Source organism: Bombina bombina, chromosome 6 (genome assembly GCF_027579735.1).
Source record: "Bombina bombina isolate aBomBom1 chromosome 6, aBomBom1.pri, whole genome shotgun sequence".
Lineage (NCBI taxonomy): Eukaryota > Metazoa > Chordata > Amphibia > Anura > Bombinatoridae > Bombina > Bombina bombina.
The window spans coordinates 399,001,971-399,014,475 of NC_069504.1; the positions used below are offsets into that span (position 1 = coordinate 399,001,971).

A 12,505-nucleotide genomic window follows, 5' to 3' on the forward strand; every position below is an offset into this window, starting at 1 on the left:
AGTTGCAGAAGAACCCAGGAACACTTATTTATAGCAGAGTATAGTATATCTTATAACAATCAGAAAAAGAAAATAAACACTGAACTAGGGGAAAAGCCCCTTTACTGACGTAAGTTATAAATAGAAAACAGGAAACATCCTATGCATTCTTATAACACATTAATAACTTGGTACAATCTAAGTTTAGAACAGTAAGTTAGCACAACGAGATGACATTATTATATTGTGCCTAACAAGGGTTGGGGTCTGTGCCATGGCCCTATTTTCGCGTTTTACGTAAATAACTGTTTAACTCCTATAGGGCCCTGGTAGGTGGTCTAGGCTCACATCGATACTATTATTTTAATGGGGGATAATAGAGAGAAAAAAAAATCATGGGGAAAGTGAACGCCATTCGGTGTCCCATATAACTTAAGCATATAGTCAGGTAAACAACTAGGTGGCTCCACACCTCCCCTTATATTCAAAGATACCCGCCTACTGTTGTTACCCACATATGTCTGCAATTTAAGATAATTGTATAACCACAGATCTGAAAAGAACTAAAGGGTATTGATAGTATCCGTAATAACTAACCAGCTACGTTCACTGTGATGCAAATTTAGAAAAAAAAAACTATTATTTTGTTCCAATGTTACTGTCCTACACTATAAACAGTTAACCAGGGTGTCAGTGTAATTCAAACAGGAACCCATTTATTAGCTAATGAAGCCGTTTTAAATTTAATCTAACTATTTTTAACCAGTATGATATCATGTATAGCGTGGGAGGAACGTCTATGCCACAGCCCCTAGCATGTCCTATGTATGGGGCATTAATCATGTCATGTTGGATCCAGAGCCATGGCCGACTCCCATCCCATAATTGAGCTCCAAGTGGAGCCCCCTAGGGCAATGTTTGTGGGGATTTTTTACTTTGGACAATGCCCCAAAAAACATAGTTATGTAGGTGAGTAAACAGATAAGTAATTTAAAAAAAAAGTAAAACATATTACATATCTTAACACATTGCTATTTTAAATAAACACTTATACCTGTCGAAAAAAAAACAACTTCTATAAGGCCTACAAGTCCCCTAGGCTCTGTAATAGGATCCTCATGCCCGCTATGGTTGAAGAGTCATATTTTTGTCCCTCAGCTACGCATGAGAAAGCTGTGTTAAAGTTCTGCAAAGACTCAATGCATATATAAAACATCTTATAACAGGTAGTAATCTGCGTTCAGTGCAGATCTTTTATCAAAAACAGCAGTTAAACTGTTCAAGTGCTACACTATTGTAATACAGATGAGACACCTAGATGACCACATAGCTCAAATCAAAGGTAGAATTGGTGGCCATAAAGACCACGTGGAACTTTACCCAGCCGATTCCTCATCCGCACGATTTCTGGAGGGGCGAGTGGAAAATGGCTCTCCTCCTGCAGCAGCACCACTGGAAGCAGGAACCTGTAATGATACATTTTCAAAAAAGACCCGGTGATCCATGCCAGGCCTGAATATGGCAGTTTTGTTATTGTTGGATGCTATGATGGAGACTGGAAAGCCCCATCTGTACAGGACTTTGATGCTTCTCAGAACAGATGTAATGTGATTCAAGTCTCTACATTTTTGCAAGGTCATAGGTGATAGGTCTGTAAAGACCTGGATTTCCTCCCCTGCATGAGTTATAGGGTGTTTTCGTCGTGCTCCCTGGAGGATTTCTTCTTTATCTTTAAAGCTGAGAAATCTGACAATAATGTCTCTTGGGGGGGCTTTATTTGGTGGTTTGGGCCTAAGTGCCCGATGAGCTCTTTCAATCGGAATCTCTGGTGACGAGGGGGAGTCCTTAATAATTCTGAACAGTGCTTGGAGGTAGCCTTCAATATTTTGTGGGGCGATGGCCTCAGAAACCCCACGGAAGCGCAGATTGTTCCTGCGGCCACTATTGTCTATGTCTTCCAGTTTGTCGTTGAGGTATTGCAAATTATCAGAATGGTTGAGTACATCAGTTGATTGCTGCCACAGGGAGGATGCATTATCCTTAGCGGATTTTTCAATTGCTAAAACTCTCGTCTCTAGTGCAGAAAAGTCCTTTCTCAGATCGCCAAATAAGCTCCTCATCTCAGTCATTACTCCCTGTATATCAGACTTAGAGGAGAGGTGTGAAATGTCCTCTTTAGTGAGAAATTGAGAGTGAGAGGCCTCCGCATGTCGGATAGATGATACTTGAAGCTCCTGAGAGCTCGCCATGGCTGCAGCAGGTGTAATTTTATCAGAGTCTACTGGCTTAAGATAATGGTTCATGGGTTTAGAGGCACCTATCTTATCTGCCCTGCTCACTCTTTTATTAGTCATGCCCTGGTGTAGTAAAAATGATTATAAGCACAAATGTCAGATAGCATATATACTTCAGCCCAATATTCAGCTCAAAGGGGGGTCCGTGGTGTAAATAACAGATCCAGTCTCTCAGCTTGTGTTTTATGTTTTATGTAGCATAGGGCCTATGTAAGAGCTGTTAAACAGGCCTGGCCTTATTCACCAGAGTGACAGGTTTATCCCTTCAGTTATGCCCTGAGCTTAGTACTCTGCTTATAATTCTAACTGGAACTTCAGTTCCGCTGTGTGTGAAAGGAGATATATGGAAGCGTGTTAGCGGATAAGATGGCCCCTTTTTGTATATATCAAAGGCATCCACTTTTCTCAATGTCTCCCTTCTTTTTAATATGGCCAGAGTATATTTTTAAAGTTCTCAATATAGCAACAGTAGATTGGGTTAACGTGCTTACCAGTCCACAGGTTCCCCTTGGAGAAGGACGTACCGAGGCTGCTGTGCTCCGGGACCGCTGCTCAGATGAGGTAACTATTTGGCCCAGAATTACTCTCTCGGCATATAGCTCCGGCGTTCATCTAGCACCTCCGTATGCTGCGTAGCAGGCCCCGATCCCTCAGTGTTATGCTTAGTTGAGTCCATGTGTCAGGCCCACATCGATCTGTACTGAGGCGTTACCGAGGGTTCAGCTGGCCAGCAGGTCCATTCTCCAAACTAGGGCTGTTAGGAGCCAATAAATTAGGAACAATCTCCACTTTTCTGCTGTTGTTAGAGACAGATACGGGTCCCACGTGGGTTGCCGTCCATGCAGTTTTGGATTGCAGCCTTTGATCGTGAATGACTGTAAGCGGCCTCCTAGTGTAAAACTCCTTACTTAATCAGGGATGTATAGTGGTCCTAATTAAGTACCTGGGTGCCTAAATATAAAGCATGAGTGCTAATTTCAAGCTTTTTGTCAGTTTAGGAAGCAGGAGCCCTGCTAGTGTGCGACCATCTTCCTGCGTGGTCAGGCTCCGCCCCCCGCATGCACCACTTTTTATAAATATATGAGAACTGCGAATATATACGGGCATTTTAAAATGCCAATAGAGATTAATTACAAGAATTAGGCATTTCCAGACAACTTTTTCGCATATATTTAAGATTTGCGAATGGTCATGAGTCAATTTGTTCGCACATATGAAAAGTTGCGACTTTATTGGCGCATAACCTTTCATAAATATGGTGATATCATTTGAGAGGTTTTTTTCTTATTTTCACTTTGATAAATCTTGCCCAAGCATAGCTAGAAAAAAATTACAGTTTAATCAAAGCATGGCAACAAATATTTAACTTCCAAAAACACATTTTGAAAACCTATCTAGTCTATCGTGCCCATACCCTTTTGTGTACAGCAGGTGGTAGTATAGCTTTAGCATGCAAATACAAGCGACTATTATTTTCCTCTTTTTGTCCCCAGCCGTGTTCCGTAGCAGGGCAGGCAGCAGAGTCAATAGCAATGGCAGCCTCCAAAGATGTCCACGTCCGTATCTGTCATCAGGAAATTGTTAAATATGATCTGGAGATCAAAGCGCTGATTCAGGTACTAGGGACCACCGTTGGCTTTTGGTGTGCTAAATGTTTATTGTCAACCGGTTAATGCGTGGAACTTGGCGATCAATTTAACTGAAATTATACTGAAATTCGGGGATTCAGATGTTAATCCTAAACGGCACACCATAAAATAATATAGCAATGAGTAAACTAATTACGATTTAGAGTTTTCACATTAAAGAAAAAAAGGATCGAGATCTTAGTGCAGATTGTCACGCAAGAGGAAACTACTGTTACATTTATGGTTACATGAACAGGATAAAGGCATGTGATACCCGAGTCTTCGCGTTTAAAATCATGCTGAATCTAGTGAATTAAACTATTTTGTGACAAAATTGTAACCTTGGCTGTACAGTTACGTATACTGTAAGTAATGAATCATCATTAGTGATATTGTTTCTTTAATCCCTGTCAATCGGAATAATAATTGCTGTTTAACATATGTTAGTCTTAAAATTATATGTCCAGCTGTTCAAATAAGAAGGGAGCTCTTCAAATATTGGGCTTGTAAAGTTTGCCTGTTATGTTCAACAATTGGCTACCTTTGCAGTGTGTAGACAAGTCTTCAATGGGACATACTAAACTGCATATTGGGATGATTGGGATGATGGGATGATTGGCTGCAATGCTAAACACTATCACTAGATGTCATTATACTTTCTACACACATTCATGGTAATGACTCTGCTGTAACTCAAATTATGTTGTTCTTTTCTGCACTGCTTGATACTAAGTTGCAAACAGTAGTTGCAAATGTTTAACTATTCACTTGCTGACATATATACAGTTGTATAATGGAATCACATTAAATAATATAATAGAAAAATACTTTTGTGGGACTACATTACTAATTTAATATAGTACATGTATGTGCAAAGCAACACATTTAACCTGTTTTGATAGCAACCGGTGAATAGATGTTTTAAACATGGGGATTATGGGTTACACATGCCAAGGAAAATTTTAATTTCTGATAAGAATATGGTTATAACTATTTTTCTACATGGGGATTATGGGTTAAATATAATGGTTGCACATGCAGAAGAACACATTTAACCTGTTTCTGATAGGAATATGGTTCTAATTATTTTTATACATAGGGATTATGGGTGAAATATCATGGTTACACATGCAGAAGAACACATTTGACCTGTTTCTGATAGGAATATGATTCTAATTATTTTTATACATGGGGATTATGGGTGAAATACCATGGTTACACATGCAGAAGAACACATTTGACCTGTTTCTGATAGGAAAATGGTTATAATTATTTTTTCTACATGGGGATTATGGGTGAAATATCATGGTTACACATGCAGAAGAACACATTTGACCTGTTTCTGATAGGAATATGGTTCTAATTATTTTTATACATGGGGATTATGGGTGAAATACCATGGTTACACATGCTTAAGAACACATTTGACCTGTTTCTGATAGGAATTTGGTTATAACTATTATTCTACATGGGGATTATGGGTGAAATATCATGGTTACACATGCAGAGGAACACATTTGACCTGTTTCTGATAGGAATATGGTTATAATTATTTTTCTACATGGGGATTATGGGTGGAATATCATGGTTACACATGCAGAAGAACACATTTGACCTGTTTCTGATAGGAATATGGTTCTAATTATTTTTATACATGGGGATTATGGGTGAAATACCATGGTTACACATGCTTAAGAACACATTTGACCTGTTTCTAATAGGAAAATGGTTATAATTATTTTTCTACATGCAGAAGAACACATTTGACCTGTTTCTGATAGGAATATGGTTCTAATTATTTTTATACATGGGGATTATGGGTGAAATACCATGGTTACACATGCTTAAGAACACATTTGACCTGTTTCTAATAGGAATTTGGTTATAACTATTATTCTACATGGGGATTATGGGTGAAATATCATGGTTACACATGCAGAGGAACACATTTGACCTGTTTCTGATAGGAATATAGTTGTAATTATTTTTCTACTTGTGGATTATGGGTTGAATATCATGGTTACACATGCCAAGGAACATATTTGACCTGTTTGTGATAGAAATATGGGTATAATTATGTTTTACATGGGAATTATGGGTGGAATATAATGGTTGCACATGCCAAGGAACATATTTGACCTGTTTCTGATAGGAATATGGGTATAAATGTTTTTATATAAGGGGATTATGGGCGGAATATCATGGTTACACATGGCAAGGAGCATATTTGACTTGTTACTGCTAAGAATATGGGTATAATTATTTTTCTATGTAGGGATTATGGGTGGAATATCATGGTTACACATGTCAAGGAGCATATTTAACCTGTTTCTGATAAGAATAATGGTATAATTATTTTTATGCATTGGATTATGGGTGCCATTTCGTTATACATCCCTAGTAACATATTTGACCTATTTCTGGTAAGAATATGGTTATAATGATTTCTCTACATGGGGATAATGTTGCCCCACAGGGTTTTTGTTGTGTGCCACGAGTACTGCTAATGCCGCTCTGAACATCACCTGTGTGTCCTTGGCGGGAACCGGCGTCTATGTAAGTAATGTCACGCTGCGCCGTTGCTAGGGGCGCGTCGTCTTCACCATGCTCGTTGCCTAGGGCTGTGTCAGCTCAGGATGCGTGCAGCGCTGACGTCATCACTCCACGCTCCTGACGCCGGTTAGTCTCTTGGCGCCAATCCACCAGGTACTTTAGCGGGCAGCAATCGATTTGTCACTGCGCAAATATAGGTGCTACTTTGTGTGTTCCTGGGAGTGACAGATCGTCTGCTGGACTGATACTTTGTTGCTGAAACCTTGCCTGTCTTACTACGCTACTTGGTTAACCCCTAAACTGCTGGACTGATACTTTGTTGCTGAAACTCTCCTGTCTTACTACGCTACTTGGTTAACCCCTAAACTGCTGGACTGATACTTTGTTGCTGAAACCTTGCCCGTCTTACTACGCTACTTGGTTAACCACTAAACTGCTGGACTGATACTTTGTTGCTGAAACCTTGCCTGTCTTACTGCTCTACCTGGTTAACCGCTAATCTGCTGGACTGATCCTTGTTACTGAACCCTGCTTGTCTCACTACGCTACCTAGTTAACCCCTAACTTGCTGGACTGAGTTCTTGTTGCTGATCCCTGCCTGTCTCACTACGCTACCTGGTTAACCCCTACATTGCTGGACTGTCTTCTTGTTGCTGAACCCTGCCTGTCTCGCTGCGCTACCTGGTTAACCCCTGAATTGCTGGCCTGATTTTCTGTTGCCATATCCTGTCTGTCTTATTTGCCTTGTGCTGTCCACCCTGTGGTGAGTGCCGCTCTCCTCATTTGCCTGATACTCTCTGCTCTGGGATATTCCCTATCTTTCCGGCTCGACGCCAGGATAACAAGACTACTGGCCGAGTTCGGTCTGATAGAGGAGTATCCCACGAGCCTTAAAAGTAACTCCTTTTCATGTAATCTCTGCCCAAGAATAGGTTTACCCCTGTGTACCCCTGGGTGCTATTGTAGCAACTTCCTAGTGTTCTATAGTGGACTGCCTGCTTGTTACAGAACCCTGTGTCTTGTGACCATTCCTTTGCTACCATTCCTTTGCTTAACCCTTTTGATACTCAGAAAGATTTGACATCCTGCCTGTTACTGAACCCGGCACTGCCTTGTGACCCATAATTTGCTTAACCCTTTTGGAAACTCAGAAAGATTGAACTGCCTACTCTTAAGGAACCCTGCACTGTCTGGTGAGCATTCCTTTTGTTTTATTTATTGTGTTTCTCAGGGGCATAGAACTACTTGCTTACTTCTGAGCCCTACTCAGCTCTTTGACCTTCTCCTCATTAACCCTTGCTGCTCATTGTGTTTGCTGTTCCTGTACTACCACATTCTTTCAATTTGTTAACTTTAGTTCTGGGATTTTTCCTTATGTTTCCACTTGATGCTAGGATAAGAAAACTACTGGCCAGGATTGGTCTGATAGGAAATATTGCACGAACATAACAGATAATGGGTTAAATATCATGGTTACACATGCCAAGGAACATATTTGAGCTGTTTCTGGTAAGAAAATGGGTATACATACTTTGAACATGGTGATTATGGGTGGTATATCATGATTACACATCCCAAGTAACATATGTGACCTGTTTATAATAAGAATATGGTTATATTTTTCTACATGGGGATTATGGGTGGAATACCATGGTTACACATACTAAGTAACATATTTGACCTGTATCTGATAAGAATATTAGTATAATATTTTTCCTACATGGGGATTATGGGTGCAATATCATGATTACTCATACCAAGGAACACATTTGACATGTTTCTTATAGGAATATGGGTATAATTATTTTTCTATGTGGGGATTATGGGTGAAATATTATGATTACACATGCCAAGGAACATATTTGACCTATTTCTGCTACTTCTGGTTACAAGAAGTACAGGCTACAAGTAAACGTTTCTACAAATTCAACACTAGAAATATTTTTAGTTCACAAACTCAACCAGCCATCTAGTTTATATAGGGTCTCAATTTGCAGATACCCTGCTTATGTATAATTTTTTTTTTTAACCTAACTATTTTTAGATGGAGCATGTATCTCAAACATCAATATAGATTATGTCTATACCAAGGCCATAATAACAAAAGACACAATAAATGTCTTACCGAAAACAGTCCATTCTTACTGAACAAGTGCATTTTCATATACTCATGTGTATTGATGTGAAACAGTAGGTTAGACTTCCTTACAAGACAAGCGGATAGCTTCATATATTTAGGGGCCGATTTATGAATGTCCGCCCCATATCGATAAATGCCGACATTTGTGCAATTCTGCCCCTGCCACTAGCAGGGGGTGTCAATTATCCTGATCAGATCAGGATGATTGCTGTCCACCACCTCAGAGGTGGCGGACGAGTTAACGAGCAGCGGTCTTAGGACCACTGCTCCTTAACTCTTGTTTCCAGCAAGCCTGAAGGCTCATGCAGAAACTGCAGCATACACTGCATGATAAATCGGCCCCTTAGACTGGAATTGAGAATTTTCCATCGTCCATGCTAAACATAACAAAAGGAAAAATATCTGGTTATTTCCTTGGGAGATCATGAGGGGTAATTTACACATGTAAACTATTATTAAATAACTGGACAGGAAGAGTGTTTTACTTTGTGTCCCCATTAATGAAATTCAATGTCAATAAACATCCAGTTTATCCCAGGCAATTTAAATTCACATTAAGAGCAGTTTATCAGAACTATTTTGTACTTTTTTATTTACATGTTTATTGTTTTGAATAGCTATGTACCAAAACAATTTTAAAGGACAATTTAACATTCTACTAAATAGTAATACTAAAATTTGGTGCTATTTTCTTTTGCACTGTAAACAAATTAAATATGTTGTTGGTCTACCCTTCTGTCCTCCACACTTCTGGTGATACCAGTTTCGACACACAACACTTAGGGGTCAATTTATCATTGTGCGGACGGACATGATCCACTATAGCGTACCATGTCCGCCACACATCGATAAATGCCGACAGCATTTATCATTGCACCAGCAGGTCTTGTGAACTGCTGGTACAATACTGCCCCCTGCAGATTCGCTAGCAGGGGGTGTCAATCAACCCGATCGTATTCAATTGGGTTGATTTCTGCACGCCGCCTCAGAGCAGGCGGACAGGTTATGGAGCAGCGGTCTTTAGACCGCTGCAGACCCATAGGATCTGTTTTTCATCATGGTCAGCATCACCAAAGCAGTAACAAGACGAACAAAATGTCCAGCCTTCTGATTTGCAGTAACATGAGGGGAAAGTACTCGTCCTCCTGTGTGTCCTGTTCTGCTATTTTGACCATTGGTGGGCTGTATTTCTCAATTTTTCCTGCTACAAATGTGTGCTTTGTGGTTTGTTTAATGGTCAGGTATGAGTAATCAACTTTGCAGAATTTTGCTGTGCATCCACTGTCTAACTTTATTGCTGTCAAAATTCCTCACATATTTTGAGACCACTACATATAATGTACGAATATAGGAGGACATGCACTCCAGTTATAAGAATTACTTTGTTTCGGGCAATCCAGGTCCAGTCTGCTTCAAGAAACTCAACTGAGGGACAGAGAGTGTGAATGCAATAGAGCATTTTTTGGACAATAGCACAGTATGTGTTATATTTATTGCTTAGTGAGTCCATTATTGTCACTGTTTTAGATTTTAGGTCTGCTACATTACAGCCAAAAACCAGTGCAAACCTCTTCCATATAAAGTTAGGTCACTGTTAGTTGGAAAGAGTAAAACATCATAGTTTAAAAGTGATAAGGAATCTGCAAATTTTACAAAGGATACATGTCCTCCATTACTGACAGAATGGAAACAATGTGGAGGAATAATAATTGCAACCATATTCGTATCAAAAACAGGTCATATATGTTCCTTGGTATGTGTAACAATGATATTCCACCCATAATCCACATGCAGAAAAATAATTATACCCCTATTCCTATCACAAACCAGTCAAATATATTCCTTGGCATGTGTAACTATAATATTCCACCCATAATCCCCATTTATAAAAATATGTATACCCACATTCTTAGCAGCAACAAGTGAAAAATGTTCCTTGGCATGTGTAACCATGATATTACACCAATAATCCCAATGTATAAAAATAATTCTAACCATATTCCTATCAGAAACAGGTCAAATGTGTTCATCTTCATGTGTAACCGTGATATTCCACCCATAATCCCCATGCAGAAAAATAATTATGCCCCTATTCCTATCACAAACCAGTCAAATATATTCCTTGGCATGTGTAACTATAATATTCCACCCATAATCCCCATATATAAAAATATGTATACCCATATTTTTAGCAGCAACAAGTGAAAAATGTTCCTTCCCATGTGTAACCATGATATTACACCAATAATCCCAATGTAAACAATATTTATACCCATGTTTCATATCAGTAAAAGGTCAAATATGTTCCTTGGCATTTGTAACCATGATATTCTGCCCATAATCCCTTTATATAAAAACATTTATGCCAATATTCCTATCAGACACAGGTCAAATATTTTCCTTGGCATGTGTAACCATGATATTTTACCCATAATCCCCACATAGAAAAATAATTATACCCATATTCCTATCAGAAACTGGTCAAACGTGTTCCTTGGCATGTGTAACCATGATATTCCACCCATAATCCCCATGTAAAAAAACATAATTATACCCATACTCCTATCAGAAACCAGTCAAATATGTAACTTGGAAAGTGTAACCATGATATTCCACCCATAATCCCCATATATAAAAATAATTATACCCATATTCTTAGTAGTAACAAGTCAAATATGTTCCTTGGCATGTGTAACCATGATATTCCGCCCATAAACCCTTACATAAAAATAATTTTACCCATATTCCTATCAGAAACAGGTCAAAAATGTTTCTTGGCATGGGTAACCATGATATTCTTTGTCCTTAGAATTATATTCCGTTTACTTAACAAATGCCTGCTAGAATAGATAACTCTGCGGCCCAAATAGGGTCAATCAATGCCGTCTGCAGCTGTTAGAAAACTACAAATACATTAAGTGATATGATGATTGTGTGCTGGGTCCAATAACCCCGTGTTAGTTAACAGAGTATTCAAAGCGATATCATGAATTGATATTAAATATCCTTAAAAAACAAAAAATCAGACATTCAAACATAAAACTTCAAGTGCCTGTGTCATAAAAAGAAGTGAACAGTGTTTCAAAAAACAATCTAAAAACAAAGCATAAATTTAAAATTCCTGTGATGTAATGAAGAGTGTAGCGTGAAATGTCAGAAAAAATATATAAAATCCAATCTGTGCTGTGCAGATTATCAAAATCAGGTGAAAAAAACAGTGGCCACTGTGGAAGCAAAAATATTGATGAACAGTACAATCCAACGTGTAAATGTTCCTTACAACCTAAAAAAGTGTTCCTGTAGTGGTCCTGTAAGTGCTGCAGGAACCGGAAAGTAAAGTCTAGACGTCTCGGGTCTCCCAAATTCGAGTTTCCCGCGACGGTACCTAGCATAGACCGAAACGCGTCGACTGGTGAGTACGTTTGCAATTGATAGAAGATTAAGAAAACCGTCTGCACTATTGGTGTTTTTTTATTTCTAGGTACCGCCGCGGGAAACTCGAATTTGGGAGACCCGAGACGTCTAGACCTTAATTTCCGGTTCCTGCAGCACTTACAGGACCACTACAGGAACACTTTTTTAGGTTGTAAGGAACATTTACACGTTGGATTGTACTGTTCATCAATATTTTTGCTTCCACAGTGGCCACTGTTTTTTTCACCTGATTTTGATAATCTGCACAGCACAGATTGGATTTGATATATTTTTTCTGACATTTCACGCTACACTCTTCATTACATCACAGGAATTTTAAATTTATGCTTTGTTTTTAGATTGTTTTTTGAAACACTGTTCACTTCTTTTTATGACACAGGCACTTGAAGTTTTATGTTTGAATGTCTGATTTTTTGTTTTTTAAGGATATTTAATATCAATTCATGATATCGCTTTGAACACTCTGTTAACTAACA

At 38.8% G+C, this 12,505-nt stretch overlaps 1 protein-coding gene across 2 annotated transcripts in view; it reads left to right on the top strand.

Annotated features, from left to right (window-relative positions):
* The first annotated feature begins 3,774 nt into the window (after positions 1–3,774).
* The window catches only part of BNIP1 (BCL2 interacting protein 1), a 74,261-nt gene continuing 65,530 nt past the window's right edge, over positions 3,775–12,505 (top strand). Inside the window, exon 1 of one of the 2 annotated variants that reach the window (XM_053717137.1) lies at positions 3,775–3,889. In XM_053717137.1, the coding sequence (XP_053573112.1) occupies positions 3,806–3,889 (84 nt within the window). In that variant the 5' untranslated portion in view covers positions 3,775–3,805. The remainder of the gene's footprint in view (positions 3,890–12,505) is intronic. The other variant, XM_053717138.1, reaches the window with a different exon arrangement.